The 23,245-nt window shown below is 37.9% G+C and overlaps 1 protein-coding gene across 3 annotated transcripts in view; it reads left to right on the forward strand.

Annotated features, from left to right (window-relative positions):
• The window catches only part of LOC127415228 (guanine nucleotide-binding protein G(I)/G(S)/G(T) subunit beta-1), an 80,618-nt gene that overhangs the window by 36,863 nt on the left and 20,510 nt on the right, over positions 1 to 23,245 (forward strand). The window contains exons 1-5 of one of the 3 annotated variants that reach the window (XM_051653885.1): positions 5,299 to 5,350; positions 11,029 to 11,138; positions 15,125 to 15,163; positions 15,285 to 15,391; positions 22,673 to 22,736. In XM_051653885.1, coding sequence (XP_051509845.1) covers positions 11,082 to 11,138; positions 15,125 to 15,163; positions 15,285 to 15,391; positions 22,673 to 22,736 — 267 coding nt within the window. In that variant the 5' untranslated portion in view covers positions 5,299 to 5,350; positions 11,029 to 11,081. Of the gene's footprint in view, positions 1 to 5,298; positions 5,351 to 6,848; positions 6,969 to 11,028; positions 11,139 to 15,124; positions 15,164 to 15,284; positions 15,392 to 22,672; positions 22,737 to 23,245 lie in introns of those variants that run through there. The other 2 variants (XM_051653886.1, XM_051653884.1) reach the window with 2 other exon arrangements.

Raw genomic sequence — 23,245 nt, forward strand, 5'->3', positions numbered from 1 at the left:
TTGTGTCAAAGTTGCCCCTGTCCAACAGCAGAAGTGGAGTGTACAGACTCAGACTTTTATTCAGCTCTGTCTTCTGTAGAAATTATGCTAATGATGTACAACCATCAACCATTATACTGTAAGCTTACAGATCGTTGATGTATGAATTGATTAAATAAGTGTCAGTAACAATTTGCAATACGGCTGTATATATCTACATAGTGGTTCATATCAACTAATGATGAATGGTACTTTTAGCTACAAGACGTCCTCCAGCTAACTGCATTTTGTTTTACTGTATTTTTTGATAATTTGATTTTTGCTAGGGTCAAATTTACCCCAGACAGAAATAACAGTACTATATAGGGGTTGTGATACCAAGGCACAAAAGGAATCTGCAGACCTTTCCACAATTTCTGTGCCGATTCTTTGGCAAAATCTGTGATCCATATGCTGTTATCTTTTTTTCTGTCATTACTTGGCAGTGCTTGGCTGAGGTGACTCACTTCAAAGCTTATGATACACATTATTTTTATCATAACTAAATAATTAAATTACTAGTTTATAAAAACTTTAGATTTATTTTTATTTTTTTTAAGGATTGATATTTGCGATGCATAACTTAAAAAAAAGTACATGCTTCAAGATGAAAAAGTGCCTGATGGTTTTATATTAGGCCAGAGGAACATAATTTAAACATTTGAAGAGAAAGTAATAGGTTTTTGTGATAAGGTTCTTGTCTACCCCAAAGGAGGAAGCGGGAGACGGGCAATGTTTCTCAAACAAGGTAACTTTTATTCTTGTCACACAAATGTTTAACTCAAAAGAGCACAGTCTGTATATCTGGCCTGCTCAGCGCTCCCCCCCCCCCCCCTTCTGGAGAGGAAATCCACGAAATCTGCGTCCCCTGCCTGTGGACCACCTCGAACCTAAAAGGCTGTAATGCCAGATATCAATGGGTGATCCGCACATTAGTATCCTTCATGCAGTGGAGACATTGGAGTGGGGCATGATCGGAACAGAGGGTGAAGGCCCGCCCCAGCAGGTAGTACCGGAGAGTGATGATAGCCCACTTGATGGCCAAGCATTTCTTCTCCATGGTGCTGTACTTGGTCTCTCTCAACGAGAGTTTTCGACTAATGTGCAGCACTGGCCGTTCCTCCCCCTCCACCAGTGCGAGAGCACTGCCCCCAACCTGCGGTCCGATGCATCCGTCTGTAAAATAAATGGGAGATTTGTTTGTAAAAGCGGCCCGCCACAGGCTACAGCTTTCACAGGCATAAACACCTGTTGACACTGCTCCGTCCACTGGACCGGATCTGGTGCTGCCTTTCTAGTAAGATCGGTCAACGAGCTGGTGACAGCCGAATAGTTAGGTACAAACCTATGGTAATAGCCAGCCCCAGGAACTGTCTTACCTCCTTTTTGGTATTAGGTCTTGGGGAGGCTGCAATCGCTACAGTTTTATCAAACGCTTCTGTCCATGGCCCAAGTGGAAGCCCAGATACCATACCTCCACCCGCTCAATTGCGCACTTCTTCAGGTTTGCCGTGAGCCCCACTCATCTCAACGATCTCAGGACAGCCCGCAGATGTTGCAGGTGCATAGGCACCGTGCGGTCTAAGGACTCGGTCCTTGAGTTGCTGGAACGTAGCCAGAGCCCCAAACAAACCGAACAGAAGTGTCACGAATTGGTGTAAGCCGAACGGCATGGAGAAGGCCGTTTTCTCACGGGATATTGGGGTTAAGGGGATTTGCCATTAGCCCTTTGTCAAATCCAGTGTTGAATAAAAACAAGCTGTGCCTAACCGATAGAGCAGTTCATCAATATGAGGCATTGGATATGCATCAAATTTAGACACTGCGTTTACCTTTCGATAATCCACATAGAACCACACAACCCGTCGCTCTTAGGAACCAGCACTACCGGGCTGGACCAGTCACTGTTGGATTTTTCTATTACTCCCATCTCAAGCATTGCATCCAATTCTTCTTGTACCACTTTTTTCTTGTGCTCGGGATGTCGGTAGGGACGATTTCGTACCACTACCCCAGGGGTAGTCTCGATGTGGTGCTGTATGAGGTTCGTCCGACCAGGTAGAGGTGAGTACCCGTCCGCAAATTCTTTCTGCAACTTAGCAACGTCTGTGAGTTGAGACGGTGAGAGGTGGTCTCCACAAGTGCGTTTAAGTGAGATGACTGGCTTTTAAGTTCACCTCCGGCCCGACCTCCACCCTCTCCGGAACCACCGTTGCCAACGTCACAGGGACCACCTCCCTCCATAATTTCAGGAGGTTGAGATGGTAGATTTGACGTGCGTCACCTCTATCTGTTCGTTTGACCTCATAATCGAGATCTCCCACTCGTCGTGTGACCTTAAAGGGCCCTTGCCACTTGGCGAGTAATTTGGAGCTCGAGGTTGGGAGTAATACAAGCACTTTGTCTCCCAGTGCAAATTCCTGTAGCCGAGTGCTCCTGTTATACAGCCAGCTTTGGCGTTCTTGTGCTTGGAGCAAATTCTCCTGTGTGTGTTGACAGAAAAGTGTGGAGTTTTGCTCTAAGATCAAGAACATACTGAATTTCCTTTTTACTGTTTGACAGTCCCTCCTCAACTTCCCGCATGACATTGAGCACGTTGCGCGGTCAACGCCCATACAGTAGCTCGAACAGGGAAAACCCTGTGGAGGCTTGCGGAACCTCGAACTGCAAATAATAGGGGTTCGAGTCACTTATCCCAGTTCCTAGCGTCCTCGTGCATGAATTTACAAATCATATTTTTTAGGGTTTTATTAAATCGTTCCACCATACCATCTGTTTGTGGTGATTAAACACTGGTGCAAATTGATTTAGTACCCAATAATTCATACAGTTCGCGTAGTGTACATGACATGAAAGTAGTGCCTTGATCGGTGAGGATTTCTTTTGGAATCTCCACTCGGGAGATAATTCTGAAGAGTGCCTCTGCAATACTGAATGCTGAGATGTAGCGCAAAGGCACTGCTTCCAGATATAACATTGCATAATCTACCAGAACTAACACAAAGCGATGTCTGCATGCCGTCCGTTCTAATGGCCCGACAAGGTCCATGCCAATTCTCTCGAAGGGGACTTCGATTAATGGCAGAGGGAGCAATGGCGCTCTTAATGTGGCCGGTGGATTCACCAGCTGACATTTACAGCATGCCGCACACCACCTGCGAATGGGGGATTAGACGGTTTAGTGTTTTCTCTCGCCCTAAGTGACCCACCACTGGATTATGATGAGCCATCTGGAATAACATTTCCTGACGGCTCTTCGGTATCAACAACTGGGTTGTATCTTCTTTTGTCTGAGCAACCTGCATCACTCAATTCAACCGATCTCTAATAATTGAAAAGTATGGATAAGTTAGTGCAACATCTGGCTGGAGATATTGACCATCAATCACATTCACTTGATCAAAGGCATGCCTAAGGGTCTCGTCTCATGATTGCTCCAGAGGGAATTCTCTAAGTCCTCCCTTACGTCATTCTGATGTGGAGCTGACGTAGACGGCCCTGGCTCCGCCTCCCCAGAAAGCGAATCACACGCCACACACTGATACGCTTTGTTGCTGGACCCATCCACACACATTCCCCCCAAGACAGAAGTAAATGCCGGCCAATTCGTTCCCAAAATTAGTGGATGGGTGAGGCGGGAATTAACCGCGGTCTCCACTGTTTTTGTCCCTGAAATTGAATAGTGACTGTCATGACAGGGTAATTCTCAATATCCCCATGCACACACCTCACCTTCACCCACCGCGCCATGTCTAAAGCCTCGTCTTGATCCAAACATTGGTGGATAGTGATTTTATTACATCCGGTATCCACCAAGGCTTGATTGACAAGGGAGCCGGTTTGGGAGTGATTGCCTTCCATTTCTGGGGAAGGGGGGGGGGGTCAGTGCAGAGAGAGAGAAGGGGAGGGCTCATCTGCCTACGGATACGCCGTCATATGGTCCTCAGCCAGCTGGACGGCCTCCTCCAGTGATGCCGGGTGATGGCGCTGGACCTATTCCGCCATTCCGATCAGCAGACGCAGGATGAACTGTTCCAGCACATCCAGTTCGATGATATTCTCGGTGTCATGGTCCTTCTCCTGCAGCCACTTCTGGCAGGTGTCACGGAGCTGTTGGGTGAATGCAAACGGGCGGCCGCGCTCGCTCCACGTTAGCAAGCGGAAGTGCTGTCGGTGTTGCTATGGGCTGCAACCAACCCGTTGCAGGATGGCTTTCTTTAAGTCCTCGTACAACAGGAGGTTGGCTGCAGGTAGATGTTGGGCTATGAGCTGGGCTTCCTTGGACAGAAGCATGAGGCGGGCTGCCCACTGTACCTTTGGCCATTTCGACGACACTGCTGTCCACTCAAACAGTTCTATGAATGCCTCTGGTTCATCTTGTGGGCCCATTTTCCAGAGGGTGACCGGAGGCATGAAGGTTGCTGGTCTGGGTCGCGCTTGGGCCTTCCCCCTGGTGTAACAAGCTCTGGAGTGCCTGCTGGTCCTCTGCTTGAGCTCAGAGAATGGCTTGGAAGCGCTGGTCTTGCTCTCGACGCAACTCAAGCAGGGCATGGTGTTAAGCCTGATGCATGCTGGCGAGGGACTGGATAACTTCGACCAGCGGCGAGGACTCCATGACGACATGCTAGCTTCCTCAAGATCTAGGATTTCGGCACCACTGTGACAAGGTTCTTGTCTACCCCAAAGGAGGAAGCGAGAGACAGGCAATTTTTCAACTCATACAAAGTAACTTTTATTCTTTTTACACAAATGTTTAATTCAAAAGAGCACAGTCTGGGCATGAGTGTGCTAGCTCTCTCTCCCTTCCTGTTGCGTCAGCCCCCTTGTTATCGCTCTTCCTGGATTACTGCAACGAGAAACAGTTGTTAGTCATAATAATCACCCAGGGGTGAAGCCTTACCACTTTCCCCTAGACGCATGCTCCACCATGCCCTCGCCACCACCAATTTAGTATGAAATTAATATTATTTTTTTACACAAAACATTGGGATCTCTGGGACCTCAAACATTAAGAAAGTCAATCTTCACAGAACAGGAGGATTGAGCATACTCAAACACATCTAGATCAATATTTAGATTCTTTAGAAATGTGTGTCTGGTTTTAGAGAGCAGTGTTTTGGAGGTGAGCAAAAGGCCATATCTAGGTCTCCACAGGCGCTGACCCCGTATTACCAATATTAGCATGACACTATCAGCTGGATTACACACAGCTTAAAGCACAGAGGCAGCCAATCAGCCGCTGGCGTTCAGGTATGGTGTTAAATGGATGTTGATCCATTCAGAAGCTCTTTATCAAAAACACAGGAACTGTGTCTGGCAATAAAGGAGACAGGTAAGAATTCTGCTTTCTCTAGAAATCTGACAACACTTCTTAACGGATGATAATTTAAGGAAGTATGGAAGTGTGACATTAGATGGATGGGTTTTTGTGTTTGAATGAAACACAAAAGATGTTGGACCTTAATAAGCGAAGACTTTAGTTCTTTAGTTGTGCAGTATTAGAAGTATTTACTATTATCTTAAGGAATATGTCCATGTTGTTTCTAGGGAGGTGTCACAGTAGTCAACAAGTCTGCAAAATACAGACTAGTCTATTATTTGACTAGTTTGTCTACATTTTTTAAGTATACAGTACTACGCAAAAGTCTTCGGCACTTGTGAAAAATGTTGCATAGTGAGGAGGATGTCTTAAAAAATAATGCCTTGAATAGGTTTAATTTATCAATTAACATCATACAAAGTCCAGTAAACATAAAAAAAAGCTAAATCAATATTTGGTGTGACCACCTTTGCCTTCAAAACAGCACCAATTCTCCTAGGTACACCTGGACACAGTTTGTCTTGGTTGTAGGATGCTCCAAGCTTCTTAGAAGAACTGTGGCAGGTTCTCCATCTCAATTGCTTCTTTCTCTTCATGTAATCCCAGACTGACTCGATGCTCAGAGAGGGCTCTGTGGGGGCCATGCCATCTGTTGCAGGGCTCCCTGTTCTTCTATTTGCAGAAGGAATGTTTGAGAGTATAAAATGTATATTTCCTATTGATACACTTAAGCTGAAGATCTTAATAACCATCTTGAAACAAATGTTTGTGTGAAACATCTTATGCACCTAAGACTACTGTGTGTGGTGTGTGTGTGTGTGTGTGTGTGTGTGTGTGTGTGTGTATATATATAATTTTCTTTGCACCGTTTTAATGAGCATGATGTGCTTTATATGTTAGACCGTTTGCACAGTAAAACCTTTTTGATAAAGTTGAGACTTCAAAATCATCCCCATTAAAGCACCACCACTACATCCACAAAACTTTCAGACAAATGTTTTCTTTTTTTTTTTTTTTTTTCAGTTAGCATTGCATTTTAAAGATGTTTTGTCAAGTTAAAAATGGTCCAACCTTGACTCTCCTATTAGTTGTTTTTGAATGCAAGAATGCGTCTTTTGTAAATGCCCCATTAAAAACATGTACAATCAGGGACATGTGAACCCGAAACAAACCTGATTTTACTGGGATTCCTTAATGCCGATTAATCGACTAGTCGTTCTGGCAACCCATTGAATAGTCGATTTAAAAATGGTCAGACATATTGTAGGTTACTAGAGGAACTCCCTACTTCCACATTTTGGTTCACTTAAAGATTGAGTCGAATATTTGTCAAAGGGTTTTGTTGCAAAATTTAGTGTTGTTCATGTTGAAGTAAGATGCGAGCTAAAGTGTTGGCCGGTGGATTTGGGTCACCAGGAGCATTCATCAGCAGATTTGGTGTTAACCGGATTTGTGTGGACGAGCTGAATCAACGGTGTCCCTGGATTACAGGAGTGACATTGAGAAAGGGACAAGGTGTCTGTCCACTCGTACTCTCCACTGGTTCTGTCCACCTTACCACTCACTTAATTTAACAAACGCCCAACATTTGCTTTGGATTGCTTCTTTTTGCCAAATTTCCAAAAAGGGGGTAGGTTATGTTTCTGTTATGGCTTTAATTTTTATATTTATCTATTTAAATGAGTATCTAGTCTGGAATAGTATAGAGTGAATCTCAAGAAATCTGTCAAGAATATGTGCAGGTCACATTTCACCCTAAAATCAAAAAGAAATAAGAAATTGTTTTGCATAAAGATGATGAAGTCTATTTTAGGACAATCCCCCCCCCCCCCCCATTCTCATTAACATAATGCAAAGAATATGTAATTCTCATTACTGTAATGTGTAAAAAAAATTAAAAATAAATAAATATATATATATATATATATATATATATATATATATATATATATATATATATATATATAATACAACATTGTTTTTCTTTACAGCTGATTTAAATAAAAAACATTGTATTTTTTTTCTGCAACACTAAATTACTGTATTACGGTAAAGAGACTCATGTGACTCACCATTGAGAATATTTAGAATTACAAATAAAATGTCCAGATGTTTTTCACTAAAATATTATCATAGAAAAAAAAAAAAATCTTTATAGGCTTCATTTTTTTAAATCCAAAATATAATTTCATTATTTTTCTTTTGATTTTGGGGTGGAATATGACCCAATTGACCCATGGGTTTGTGAGATTCGTCTGTGTAATTTATCAGTTTTATAAATGGTACGGAATTAGCTTCAAGTTTGAATTGATTTAAACATGAACAAATTCTTTTGTCATGTCCTAACTTGACTTTGCTGTGCCATTATATGAAGCCATTTGTATGTTGTGTGATGTGCTGGTGTGTCGGTAACCATGCAGAAATGGTGATATTTAGCCCAGGCTCACTGCACAACCCTGTTGCTTAGTAACGGCTTCACCGGTTGGCAAGGACACAGGCAGAGAGAAAGAGAGACTCGCTTGCATCCCTTCATCAGTGTTGAAATGTCTTTTCTCTCCAGTCATTTTGGGTCTCTAACTATAGCACGGTCTGATGTCAGCTGTGTTTTTACATAAACTCTAATTTTAGCTTGGATTTGTGATATACATATACAGTATATAATTATTGTGAGTAGCCTATATATATATATATATATATATATAAAATAGATGGATAAAATAGATGGATGTATGTGCTTATTTATTAATTACACAGCTCTCTGGAATACTTGATTCTGATTGGTGATTTGCTGCATTTTGCAGGCAAATGTTTTTGTACAAGGAAGCTAAACTGTATAATTGACCATTATCCCAGGGATGTGATATCCTATATAGCTGTGTTCGTTTCATGTTTTTCTTATCACTCTGCAGTCTTTTCACATGATAAAACCCATATCAATATTTGATGTCCATTTATTCATTCATGTGGTAAGTACGTGTATAATAAGTAGGGATGTGCCAGGGTGGTTGACTAATTGACTAGATGTCTAACAACTTACTAGATGATTGGTGGGGTCAACTACTAACATTCATATTTTTAGTGGTGGTGGTTTCAATGGTAGATGCATTTCTCAAATTAATTAAGAGACGCAACTTCTTGGAGAATGTTGTTGCATGATTATAGCTTGCTGTGCTTAACAGTGAATAACAGTCAGCATGGTAAAACCCTCTGCAAGAAGTTTTGTCTCTTTAATGCTTTAGGTTTAGTCCTTTGTGCTGCTGTTACAACCATCAACGCGCAAAATCAACAATATATTTCAAGGCAATCACTGTCGGACATTAAATCCTCTGCTGTGAGTAATGTTCCTGTATTTGTGAGGTGTTGTGGAGAGATTTAAGTCTTTTGCTGATTCTGTTGAATATTGCTTGAATAAATAGTTGCAGTAATAAGGTTTAAACTGCTTGATGTCATGAACTAGATGTGTACCCGCAGTATTATCTTGCAGTTCTGCGTTTTTGAATGTGAGCGAGGATCGTCCAGAAGCACTCTAGGTTACGTTGAAGCACATAATCAGTTTTGTACTGTTCTTTATTGGGGCCTTTCTTATTTTTTTTACTTTTCATTTTCACAGTTTTGTGCAATAAGATGTTGTAGTTATTTAGCCTTTTTATTTGTTGAATGTCCGTTAGTCACCATGTTAAGTTGTGCTGCTCTTATCCTTTGAAACTTGTGTGATTGGGGTTACGTGAACATAACGGAGTCCAATTATACATTATCCTTAACGCAGACTGGTCGACTAGTTGTTCCAACAACTGACCGACTAGTCAATTATGAAAATTGGTAGTTTTGCACACTCCTAATAATAAGCAGGATAATGTAGTCATTCTGTCATAACATAATGTGTTCATATATAATATAATATGATGGTGTGTGTGTGTGTGTGTGTGTGTGTGTGTGTGTGTGTGTGTGTGTATATATATATATATATATATATGGGCTGTCTATTGATTAATATTTTTATTTGAATTAAATACATAATTAATAGAATTAATTGCATAAATTAAAGTTTACAAAGAAAGGCTCCGAATAAAGATAATTTACTATCTTATAATTAAAATAATTGTAAATATAATCTAATATGTAGAAATATTACAGATATTTCTTATACTTGTCTGCTGCCACAATATACACATATATGATATAAAGCATTTAGGGAAAAACAAAAAGTGGCTTTAAAAGTAAAAAATTGTTCCATATAATTGAACATATCCTTATTATTGACCTCCCTCTATTCCCACCTAGTGGTTTGGATCCAGCATTATTCAAACACAAAAGTTTTCAGGTACCAGTTCCAATGTAGAAATTCACTATTCACAGTCAGCCATAATTAATGTAATCCTGGAGTGAAAGTGTCAAATAACAGGATGGTTATTGAGATAAAAAAGATGCAGTGTTTTCAGACCTCGAATAATGCAAAGAAAACAAGTTCATATTCATTTTTAAACAACACAATACTAATGTTTTAACTTAGGAAGAGTTCAGAAATCAATATTTGGTGGAATAACCCTGATTTTCAATCAATTTCATGCGTCTCGGCATGCTCTCTACCAGTCTTTCACATTGCTGTTGGACACCCCCAGATCTTCACCGATCCTGCTTCAGCAAGGCTGGAATTGGGCAGATTCGTCTTTGTTGAGGATGCATGAATCAAGCCACGTACAAGATTATCCTGGAAAAAAACATGCTTCCAGGAGCTCTGACAATGCTCTCCAACTCTGAGGATTGTTTTTTCCAGCAGGACAATGCTCCATGCTACACAGCCAGGTCAATAAAGGTGTGGATGGAGGACCACCGGATCAAGACCCTGTCATGGCCATCCCAACTGAAACCCATTGAAAACCTCTGGAATGTGCTCGAGGAAGATGGATGGCCACAAGCCATCAAACAAAGCTGAGCTGCTTGAATTTTTGCGCCAGGAGTGGCATAAAGTCACCCAACAGCAATGTGAAAGACTGGTAGAGAGCATGCCAAGACGCATGAAAGCTGTGATAGAAAATCAAGGTTATTCCACCAAATATTGATTTCTGAACTCTTCCTAATTAAAACATTAGTATTGTGTTGTTTAAAAAATGAATATCAACTTGTTTTCTTTGCATTATTCGAGGTCTTTGTTATTTTTTATTTTGACCAGTTGTGATTTTCTGATAATAAATGCTCTAAATTACAATATTTTTATTTGGAATTTGGGAGAAATTTTGTCAGTAGTTTATAGAATAAAACAAAAATATTCATTTTACTCAAACACATACCTATAAATAGTAAATCCAGAGAAACTGATCATTTTGCAGTGGTCTCTTGAGTTTTTTCCAGAGCTGTATAGTAATACATTGTTAAAATCAAAAGTTGTATATGTTGAAATTAACATTAACTAAGATTAATAGATGCTGCAAAAGTATTATTCATTGTTAGTGTTAATTTTTTTAACGCATAATTTTTTATCATATAATTAATCACACTAAATTAATGTGTTAATTCGACAGCTCCAATAGTTATATATTCAGGGGCCAAAATTAACGTGCCACACCAGCCAATACTTTTTGTCTCTGTTTGTTCAACATGGAATTGGAATTACTTGGCTATTTTTCTCTTGTATATGATTAATGATTGATTGCTCAGTTATTTTATTTATTTTTGTATTTTTTGTTCTACAGATCAGTGTGAGCGCCAGTGTTTGGACTGAGTGAAGCCCATCGTTTAGAGGAAAATGAGCGAACTCGACCAGTTACGTCAGGAGGCTGAACAGCTCAAGAACCAGATCAGAGTCAGTCACTATATACACTTGTTACCTTCACTATATATAGCACACTTCCATTACCCACATTCACTTATCACTAGGGATGCACTGATCCGATACCTGGATCGGTATCGGCTCCGATGCTGACGTTTTTAAACGGATCAGGTATCGGTCCGACGAGCCCAATCCTAATCTGGTACTGTGTGCTAGTCATGTTCATTACTGTCAAGCTAAAAAAAATGACATAAAAGAACCATAAAAACACCATTACAGTAGTTCATATGACTCGTGCATTTTATTCAAAGCCACTTGAATGAACAAGTGAATCACAAAAGACTGTGTTTTATAAGTAAATATATAAAATGCACGCACAGTTCCAGCTCTGTTTACACACACACTCGCGGCTATTTTTAGCTTTCACGCATTGCGCAACATTTGAGCGCTTCTCACGAACAACATCTCAGATGTAGATGCTCAATAGTTCGGTTAACTTATAATATGCATTTAGAACGCCACAAGAGAAGCGAATTAAACTACTGTGAACTTGCCTACAAACAGACACATACAGGACTTAATGGAGAGTTTAGAATGTCAAAATAAAAGCGTGAGGGTTTAAAAGTTAAAGGTGCATGATTGAGATACATTACTATATATTACTATTATAATATATTATTATTATTATTATTATTATTATCATTTGTTTACAAATTATAATAATATTTAAGTTGAATGGGTTCCAAAAAATAACTGTGTGAATGAAAAGTGGACTGATATCTTACAACTAAATTGAACAAAAAAGAGATCTGAATCTTTAAAGTCCAGATACAAGTTGAATGTTTTTTGCAAATAAAAAAATTAAATGGCTTCTTTTCTACTGATGACATATACTGGATTTACTGTTAATTTTGCTGCTACATTATCCAGTATACTAGTTAATAATAAAGTGTTTCTTAATAAGCTATACATTTATATTGAAATAATGTGTAGTTAGAGGTTTGTGTTTCTTTACATATTGAGGAGTACGCCCAATTAGTTCCACACAATAATGTAAAGATATTGTAAACTGATTATGCAAAAAACAACACTGATATCGGATCGGGATTGGTGTTGAAAAAGTGGTATCAGTGCATCCCTACTTATCACACACTACATCTGCATTACTCTCAATAAAATAAAGGCTCCTCTCACATTCACTCATCATATTACACATTAACAGGGTTCCCTCGCATCCTGGAAAACCTGGAACTTTGCAATGCAGTTTTCCAGTCATGGAAAAGTCATGAAAAATTAAAAAAATACCTAAATATACTGGAAAATAATTATTTGTCCTGGAACATATTTTAGTATAATAAAATGGTTTGACTGTGTTGCTAGCAAGGTTTACGTTACATGTACAAAAACATTGTAGCAATCAGGACTCGGAATAGGAGTCAAATACACAAACTGCTGGTGGCTGCGGATTGTGAAACAATATTAAAGGTTAAGGGTGCTTACACCCTCATGATTGATTACAGCAGCAGCCAATCGTGTGCTTGGCATTTGTGGTCCAACCGAGGCACATAGTCAAATGATTGGTTACAGCTACAGCAGCGCGAGCACATTGAGAAGCGGCACTCGTGAAACTTCTCTTTCATAAACAAACTGAATGACCTGGTACATGTACCGACCGACTGAATGAGACGGGCATGTTGTTCGTTCACTTCAGCATTGGCATGTGAGTCTACATTGTTTATCACGGAGAGAAAAGGGCGGAAGAGCCATTAATGTGTAAAAGTGACTGATGTTTATAAATGTTGAGGGGCTTTCACAAGACTCGCGTCAGCTCCGCCAAATACATTGAAGTCTACGAAGTGATGCATCAGTGCAATCTCGGCTCCAACAGTAATTGCATTCACTAAATTTTTTTTGTTTAAAAACGCTAAGACATAAACATAAATGAGTCGAGTCCTTCATTTTCTGCAAAGCAATTGTCTTTTTTTCTCTTCCAAATAAATGTTTTCAATATTTATTGTGCACTCCTCCCGCTTTCTTGCGTGGGAAGCTCGTATATTTGCTCCTCCTTGACACTTTCTGCAACACTTGTCATGTGGAGGGCAAAGCGCTGCTTGACGCTGGAGTTGAATAGAGCGTTGATGACTCAACACATGTGAAATGTGCTTTACAAGGATGAAAGGACATTATTGAAATTCAAAATTATTATTATTAGGCTATTGTTGTCTTTTCTGATAAAAGTCATGCTCAGCAGTTTAAATACTATTGGAAAATGACACAGTAGATCTGCTTTGTTCTTAACATGTGTACTGAAGTCAATAGATTTGACATGCAAATTTGAATAAAGGAGAAGGTAAGGATGTTTTTGATATTATTATTATTAGACTATTATTGTTGTCTTTTTGGATGAAAAGTCATGCTCGCCAGTTCACAAAATGAACAGAAATTATAGATCTGCTTTGTTCTTATAATGCTAAAACACTACAAAGTCTCTTGGCAAATTTCGGTGGTGAACATGATGATTCAATGAATCACTCATTGCACATAAGATGCTCATTTGTCGCCACCTAGTGGCATCTCTAGAAAATTTGTCAATCAATGAAACAACAAATTTGTGAAACAGAAGCAAGCCACACCAAAATACCCTTTATTGCAGCTAATTTTTCACAATTGTGCAGATAAGTTGCTATACTTGAATAATTCAAATAGCTTAAGTTGGTGCTTTTAGCTTATTCTTTAAAAAAAATACCCTGAATACATGTTCGTGGATCAGTTATTCTCAACTTTTTCATCCCCATGATTTTGCATCCCTGCGAGTTATAAACTTTAGACAACGATGACAGTCGGACCACTGATTTAAAAAAAACAATTAATTCACACTGGGTTGGTAACATGGTGATTTGGCCTTAATACCTCGGGATGTTAATTAATTTTCAATAATTAAATGATCGGAGACATCTTATAGTATGTGGAAAACACGGAATCATATAAATGACATTAGCAATAAAATGCAGAAAGTCATGGAATATGACCTATTTGGATGAAAATGAATGTTTGAATGTATAGTTAATCAAATTAAAGCTGTGATATGTCCTAGTGTGATAATTAAACTAAAAAAGTCTCTGATTTATTTGAATAAATAATCTGCAAGTGATGTACACTGTATGCTCATACACTGAAAACACCTTATCACAATCATCATGTGCACGCTTGTGTGTGAGAGCACTCTGAAGTGCGCAGCACATACAGACTGTATATTTATTTAAATCACAGTTTTACAGGGATTAATAATCACACTGGGCCATGGAGCAAACTACTTATCTTGAGGTAAGAAACTACCATAAAAAAAAAACACAAACGGCAAAATAAAATAATGGACGCATGTGATTTTGCTTAAATATTACAATTGTTGGCTGTATAAATCTCCTTGAAATGTATTGGAAAATTGCGCCTTGAAAAGAGTGGGAACCCTGATTAATTTTGTTTGTTTTTACTCCGATACCGTGTCCTAACCAGATGCGATGTGATAAAGTGAGCTTTTATCCAAATCATCCATGATAAGACATTTGAGTGATTATTTGGTTTCTATTCATGTAATGTTGGGTAGTTCTGCCAACAGTAAAAACTCATTGGTCCAAAATCCCACTCCATATTAGTACTAATTGACTAACCGCCAAGACAAGTAGTCTATTACCTTATTGTGTGGCGGGTCAATGTTTACCTTATGTAAATGACTCAGAAGTTAACCTAAATTTTTCTGCTATTTTTTACATTTTGAAAACATTGACGGATAATTCCAAATGATGTTCTTGTGTTCACTTTATTTACACTTTAGCGTAATTTCAAATATAACAAATATAGATGCAGTTTGTAGACTGAAGAATTTTCCTACTGCTGAAATCGTGTGATCCAAGTGGCAAAGCTAACATATGTGGATCATTTGCATGTCTAGCTTCTGAGACAGATGCCACATCTTTTGACTTGTTTGGGAATATGGGTTAATCAGAGTTTTTCTTCTTTAGGATGCACGGAAAGCATGCGCGGACGCCACGCTCTCTCAGGTAAGACTAAAGAGTCAGAAACCCATGCAAGCAAATAGCTCCAGACTTCTAGTGTAATCTCAATTAATTGAGGGTTGAGTTTTTTTTTTATACTTTTTTTGTTTTCACCTGTTTCCTGTAGATCACAGCCAATATTGAGCCTGTGGGGCGGATTCAGATGCGCACTAGACGGACACTGAGGGGACATTTGGCAAAGATCTACGCCATGCATTGGGGGACTGACTCAAGGTGACCACATACAACCATGTGCAATAAATAAACTCTGTCTACACCGTGTATTAAAATAAATGATTCTCCCAGAAGTTAATGTTCTGTCATTAACTCCAAACCTGTGTGACTTTCAGTCACCATTTAATTTTATTGTATTGGTAAAAGATACAACGAAAGTGAATGGTGACTGATTGTATTATGCCTGACATCTTCTTTTGTGTTCCATGGAAAAAAGTCATACAGGTTTGGAAAAATTATTGAGTAAATGACAGGATTTTCAATTTTGAGTGAAATAACCCTTTAACACCCATCTCAGGTGATTCGGCCACAAGTGCTCATGTGAGACAGGTCACTGTTTACACCTGCTTATTACGTCAGATGCGTTTCCTGTGACCACTTGAGGTTGGATTCTGAAGGGAGGGTCTGTAATTTCACTCACCATGGCAGTGTGTTACTGCATGATGTTAAAGCACATTGCTCCACCCAAATATACTTCCCAAGTTTCAAACCTCAAACGTGGAATTCTAAGCAGAATATGAATTATTTTTGTTGAGCACTTTACATGATCTGAGTCAGGTACTCAACCAGAATGAACTTTTTACTGTCACGGATGCTGTGTCAACTGTCTGCTTGCTGCTCTAAACCGTTAGCTGTCACTATAATCATACGATTTCAACTGGCTGATGCTGAACAGCTCAGCACTGCTCTTTCTCACGAGAGGTATCTTATATTCATATTGCACTAATAAACACCAAAAAACTTTGCATATCATTTGCTTTTAAAGAATGCAACAAATAAGCAGGAGGTTGAGGATAAAGCCTGGTTCATGCAGTGTGAGAGACAAGGAGCTATTGAAAGACATCATACCTTATAAAAATCCTTATCATTTGTCACATTACACCCTGGAAAGTTAAATAAATTTAGTCTAACCTTTTCCAGCTGTATTTACACATTAAAACCTTCAGACCTTCAAAGTAATCAAAGTGAAAATAATGTAAAACAAAATCTGAACAATTATTAATAATGAATTAGTAAAATACCTGGTTTAGATAAGCGATCATCCCCCTAAGATTAACCATTGCAAACTTGCACAGGTGCAACCAGTCACCATTCAGATCACATACCTGGCTAATTGGCCCCCACCTGACATCAGTTTGAGTGGTTTTGATTAATTCAAAATAAAACTGGCTGTTCCATTAGAATTCCATTACTAGTAGTGCATGGTAATGAATTCAAGAATTCACTGTGGTTGGAAAGGTGGTTTCAAAAGGGCTCTGGGAAAAAATTGCGGAAAAGGCACAGCTTCGGAAGAAGGGTACAAAAAAGATTTCAAAGGCTTTTACTATCCCTCTGAATACCGTTCAGAGCATTATTAAGAAGTGGAAAGCGCATGGCACCGTCCCTCCAAACTGGATGACCGTGCCATGAGGATATTGATCAGGGAAGCTATCAAGAGGCCAAAGGCAACTTTTAAATTTTTTTTTAATGTGTTTTGAGTTCAAGCTGTAAGAAAAAAAAAAAGTGACTTCCAATGATTTTCTTTTTATGATATTCTATAGACCCTGTAATTAAGATAACTACCTTTTGGAACAGCCTTCACATTGAGAGTGCGCCTGTGATATCTTAAATAGCTGCATCCGGAGAAAGATCGCTAGGTTTTGGAAAAGACCCAAAAATGAGTTTAAAACGCATCTTAAAATACATCAGCACATTCGCTCTGTCCCAAAACCTAGAGAAATGGGGTTTTCATCACATTTAAAGGCATCATAGGCACTCTCCAGACACGAAAGCTGCTCCAAATGGTAGAATACCCAAGATATCAGGTTTTGGCATAATTCTAAGTCAGAATTGTATGTAACCCTCATTGGATAAATCAATGTATTAAGGAAAATATAGCTGCAAGCCCACCTACATATGGCATGTACGGAAGTGTCACTGGACATCAGTGATATGACTTAAGAAAAGCAGCATAAAGAACACAGGTAGAATTGCTAAAATTAAAATACAATGAATTATGAAATTTTAATCAATAGGTGGCGCTGTCCCAAGTTAATATGGTGAGGTCAGGGTTGGGTCATTATGTTACACACAAAGTTTCATGAAAATACGGCAAAGTGTTGCAGAGATACAGCCTCAGATGCTTTTTGGCGGCTTGCCATCAAATTCGTTGGAGCGCTATTCGAGAACTGTTTAGTGTATCGAAAAGCTTTTGGTAACATTTAGTCGTAAGATGATACACATCAAATTTTGTGCAAATCGGACATACGGTCTAAGGAGGAGTTTGAAAAAGTTGAGTTAGAGACCCCAAATTTGGGTCAGTAACATTGAAAGTGTCCTCTATCAGTGTGCCAAATTTCACAACTTTTTAACAATACGGTTCTATGGGCTGCAATAGACTCCCAGTCAGAGGAAGAAGAATAATAACAAGCGGCAATCATCGGGGGCCAAGCACATATGGACCTTATTCACAGTAGCGCCATATTTGGTTTTTGATGGGATGAAAATGAGAGTGGGTTTTGCTGTTGTTATTTAGTATTTAAGGTATTAAGTATTTTGGATCATTTTGTGGACATTGAAAAAAGATTCTTACCCAATAAATTAAAAATGAACAAATCAGTAAACAACAAAGTCCACAAAGCACATGTTGTGAATATTAGATGTGATCTAAGACCTTTATATGGCTTCATTCAGCACGTGCAGTTGAAGAGACTGTAAGTCTATAATGTATTATACTGATATGTTTTTGTACATAAATGGACTGCTTGTAAACCAGTTCGCCGAAATATACTTTTAGAAAGAATGGCAGCTACTCCAGAGTATATTTCAAATGTATATTGTGAAGTAAAGACTGTGCATGTTAGGTTTGTGTATTGTTTCTGTGAGAACAACAGAAATCAGCATAACAATCAAACAGAGCAATAATACTGTAAAGAATAAATGTTGTCATATTACTTGAACAAAACAGGTTTAAAAAGGTGCAGTAAACTAGTGCTGGGCAATATGGCTTCAGATATTATCTCAGCATTTTGATAATTACTGTATGTATTTCCTCTGAAATGGCTAAATCTATTTAAAAAATAATAACGGCATGTTTCCCCAGTTTTTCACTAATTGAACAAAAGGAGAATGAGATCTAATCACTTTCATTGATAAGCACTTTTATATTTATATTTTCTATACAATGATACATAGTAGCCTAATAAATAGCATTATTTACCTATGTATATTTTAGCTTAAACATTTTTTGTGAATGAACAAGGTGTGCAAAAACGACTTGAACCCAGTAGGACATTGCATAATACTGAAATATTACTGTGGGACCCAGTCAAGTTTTTCATTGTAATATAATACTGAATTATCAATATTGTTTTGAGGATTATATTTGTTTTATATACAAGTAATACATTTTCTGCTGTTTCTTTCGAAATAAATTGCAGCCTTATTTAGTTGACCTCAAAAATAACTTCTGAATATATTTTATTCCACGAACTTTGGAACTTTGGCAAATAATCGATTAGTTGTTCTCTGGTGTAGGTCGTTTGACACAAGACCTGTGTAAATGCTGGAGATGTTTGTGAAGTTACAGCTGAATGTATCGACAAAGGAACATTCATAGCACATTTTATTCATGTCAGCAAATGCTGCATTATGCTGTGTTGTTGTGAATTTGACAAATATATGTTTTAACTGTGATGGTATTATTTTGAGCACGAGTAACTTATGGTTAAGTGTCATCACATGCAGGCTAACACTTCACAATGTACACATTAATGCAGTCATATTATAGTGAGTGAGTATATCTCACTGATATGGTGTCGGGTTACAGCCCTGCAGGTGCGCTCCTCATAGTACTGAAGAGCTAACTAAGCTTTTTGTTTACAGATATATTTAACAAATAATAAACTTGAGAATATGAATAAACACCTTTGATGATAAATAACTGAGAAATCAGTCGAGTCTATAAGCATTACAAGTATTACATACTTATTTCAATGGAAAGGTTTCTGAGGTAAAATCAATTAAGTTAAACATTAACACTCACTAAAATGCATTTAAAACAGTGATGATGATGATGATGATGATGAATATTACGCACACACAGCAGTATCACATAAAGAAAAACAGACTTTTCCTTAACAAATAAACAAGAAGCCAGGAGACCTTTGCAAACCAAAACTTCTGCACATGGTAGACAGATTGCTTTGCTGAAGCAGGGAATTTTGTAGAAAGATTTCTTGTTCTGTGTGTTCCTCTGGTGGACAAAATTGGTACAACATCCTGCATCTGTAATTCACACAGTTAACTAATAAACTAATAATTTTGATGTGTTGCTGACAACAAATTTGTGAAATTTAGCATGTGTCAGACTGTCTAGGTGTTTATTATCAAAATGATCATATTTTTACTGAATAGATCCTGTGGAAACATTTGTCTTGGTGTCAAAATTCAACTGCTTTACTTAGCATGGCAACTTAGCAAAGGTTTTTCTTAAGTCATAGCTCCCCATAGCTTCATAAATTTATGAAATCTTGCACATGACCTCAGAATGTCCGTGTGTTTTATGTTTTAAGTTTGAATCTTGCGCTCACAATATATAGGCCAATTAGTCATTATAGGCCACACCCAAAAATATATTGGCTTATATCTTCCAAACGATTTACAGAATCAAAATTCTTTTGATAGCTTTTTGTCAGGAGGGTCTGTAGATGATAAATATGACATTTCGTGCAAATCAGGAAAACAACCTTGGATGAGTTTGAAAAAGTAGGTTTTTCAAAAAAGTCAGATTGGAAGGGAAGTTTTAAAAGGAAGCAAAAATGGAAATCCATGTGACCATATGATTTAGGGGCACTGAAGGATTCAGAAAAAACTACAAAGTTTATTCTAGCCTATATGGTTCCAGAGTTATTAGCAAAAATGTGTATTAGCTTATTAGTGCCATTGTGTTGCCAATTCTCACAAATTTTTAGATACAGCTTTGTGTAGACACCCTGCTTGTGTATAATACGTTTCATGATCATCGGCCATTCACAACTCAAGTTATTAGTTGCTGAAATTTGATTGGCTGCTGGCAGCCATTTTGGTTGATTTGTTGAATCAATATTTTAAGGATATGTTAGCTTGAAACAAAGAAAGTACATATTTAATTTGAACTTAGTCGACCTAACGGCTGCGGAGTTATGACAGTTTTTTAGTTGTATTTTTCACCAGATGAAAATGATAGTGTGAGGGAGAGACTTACAGTTTCTTTAACTGGTTGCACTGTTATTTAAAGCATTTTGGATCATTATGAGGACAAAACATTGAAAAAAGAATCTTTCCAAAAAATGTTTTTTTTTTTTTTTTTTTTTTTTTTTTTTTATAAATCAGTAGACAAGAAACTCCACAAAGCACAAGTTTTGAATATTAGATGTGACCTAAAACCTTTAAATAGCTTCATACAGCACATGCAGTCTATATTTCAGCCTCAGTATTCATTCCCATCAAAAATGTAATACACTGCCACTGTGAATAAGGTCTTTGGCTAATGCAGGCTATTAGGTCATTAGAATTTTGTCCTTTCGACTATTGGAGTGCATCTGGCAAATTAGATGAATATAGCAGTAAGTACATTATTTTGTTTTTTTTTGACTAGGTGTTATTTCTGTTATAATTTATGCACACATTGATACATAACACACAGCAGAGTAAAGGGAATTCTTTGACAGGTTTAAAGACTCTCAAGTATTACCTATCTCATGTCTCCCTCTAGTGGACAAAATTGGTACTACACCTGTACTGTCCTTCAGTGTTGAATTACCTGATCATTTTAAAGTGTTGCTGAAAACAGAAATTGGTGAAATTTGCCACATGTCAATAGACTTTCCTGGTGAGAATGACAAAAAGGATTGGAACCATCCTGCCAAGTCTGGTGTCTCTAGGTCGTCCAGTTTTTGCTGCCCAGACACTTTTAGGGCAGAATAATAATAATAATAATAATAATAATAATAATAATAAATATAGCTGCAAGCAGGAATTACCAGGTTCAAGCGGCATTGGGCCTTTTAAGTGCATGTGCTACAAGACTTAAAGAATTATTCTGATAGCCAGTAAGCACCTAAAATAGAGATAAAGCAATGTAATTTTCAGCAATCACAGGTAAACAACCATAGAGATTTAGTGTTTTTTTTTAACATGTCTGATTGTTATAGGGCCACCTATTGTCCGATCCACACCAAATTTTGCATGCTGCTTTGAAAACACGTGCATAATCAGTGTAAGATTGTGCATGTAAACACGCTCATTGATAATATCTTGTATGTCGCAACAAAAATTTAATGAAATTATTCGTAGGGACTCAAGAGAATGAATGAGACAACCTTATTTTTTATTTAAGGGAGAGAAACTGAACATTTTTGGTGAGCGTGTTTGATTTTTTTCCCCAGCTCACACAGCTGTAAAACTACTTGTACAATACAATGTTACAAAAATAGTGATACACTGCTACTTTTTGGAAAAAGCTACTCCGTTTTGAAAACTGCTAACAAATATAGTTTGTAACATCACTACTTAGTTACTCCCCAAAATTGTTTTGTTTTCAGATCTGATTTTCGTTATTTATATGTTGCACCATCTCTAAATATTAAACCTATAATAGAGATTATAAAAATGATGTAAGCTGTTCTATGATGTTCAGATGTCTACAAGCAAATATTCAGTGTTACCACTGGATTAATCTCGCTCCTCTAAGTGTCCAGTCCTATATAAGAATGAATCATTTTGCTAACGTGAAAGTGCTTTTCTAATTTTATTCAGTTAGATTAAAAAAAAGACCTTTGCATCCAACTGGTCTGACACGGAGAGTGTTCCTCGACTGCCATCGGGTCCTCGAATAGCATATAACGTGCGAGAATAGGCCGTCGGTGGACTTTCTGGTGCCTCACTTGGCCAAGATGGTGCCCCCCTAGGGGGTTGGTGCCCTATATAGGGAGTGGTGATCCTGGTTACATTCTTGTAATTGCTCTTAAAGGAAGTGCACACTCACGTTTTCTGTATATGTGTTGTTTTTACTACTGGAATATCAAAATACAGTTTAAAAGATACTTCTCGGAATAGGACTTCCTCTTTATGCAAAGCATGCCATTTCCACATTGGTAACATTACATGAGTATGTTTGCACATGTTTTACATTATTTTGCATGTGTTGTGTTTTACAATCATCGTCTCTTAGTAGATGATTTTCAGAACTTGATGTAAAAAAAAAAATAAAAAAAATTCAGAATGAGTTGAAATCTATCATTATCTCTTTTGTCTCTTCAGGCTTCTTGTCAGTGCTTCCCAGGATGGAAAACTTATTATCTGGGACAGCTATACTACAAACAAGGTAAAAGCTGAAAGCCAAAGATCTGTGTGAACTTGAATTATGGTTTTATGTAGGAATGGGTAAAAATATAGATTTTTTGATGAATCATGATTTTCTTTCGAATGATCTCGATAGGATTCTTTAAATCCCAAGCGCAACCCTCTACAGTGCGAGTAAATCACTCGCATATGGCAATAAATTGCACACTATACGACAAAAAATGTCTGTGATTAACCACTGGTTACTGGTAAATGTTCAGATTTCACTCGGCAGTGATTGAGTTGTATAGTGGTGAACAAGTTAAACATCGAGATCCTTTTCACTGCTTGTTGAGAGTAAAAGTTTGTTTTGACTCATTCCATGTTATGTGTGTCCAAAGACAAGATGCATTTGTCATTGAATAATGTCTCTTTTAAAATCCTTTTTTAATTTAACAGTCAGTTGTTCATCAAAAACAACTAAAAATAAATATTTAATTATTATCACAAATAGCACGGATGCGGTAAGGAAACCATTTGACTCCACTTTCG

This window comes from Myxocyprinus asiaticus, chromosome 24, assembly GCF_019703515.2.
Source record: "Myxocyprinus asiaticus isolate MX2 ecotype Aquarium Trade chromosome 24, UBuf_Myxa_2, whole genome shotgun sequence".
NCBI classification, from domain to species: domain Eukaryota; kingdom Metazoa; phylum Chordata; class Actinopteri; order Cypriniformes; family Catostomidae; genus Myxocyprinus; species Myxocyprinus asiaticus.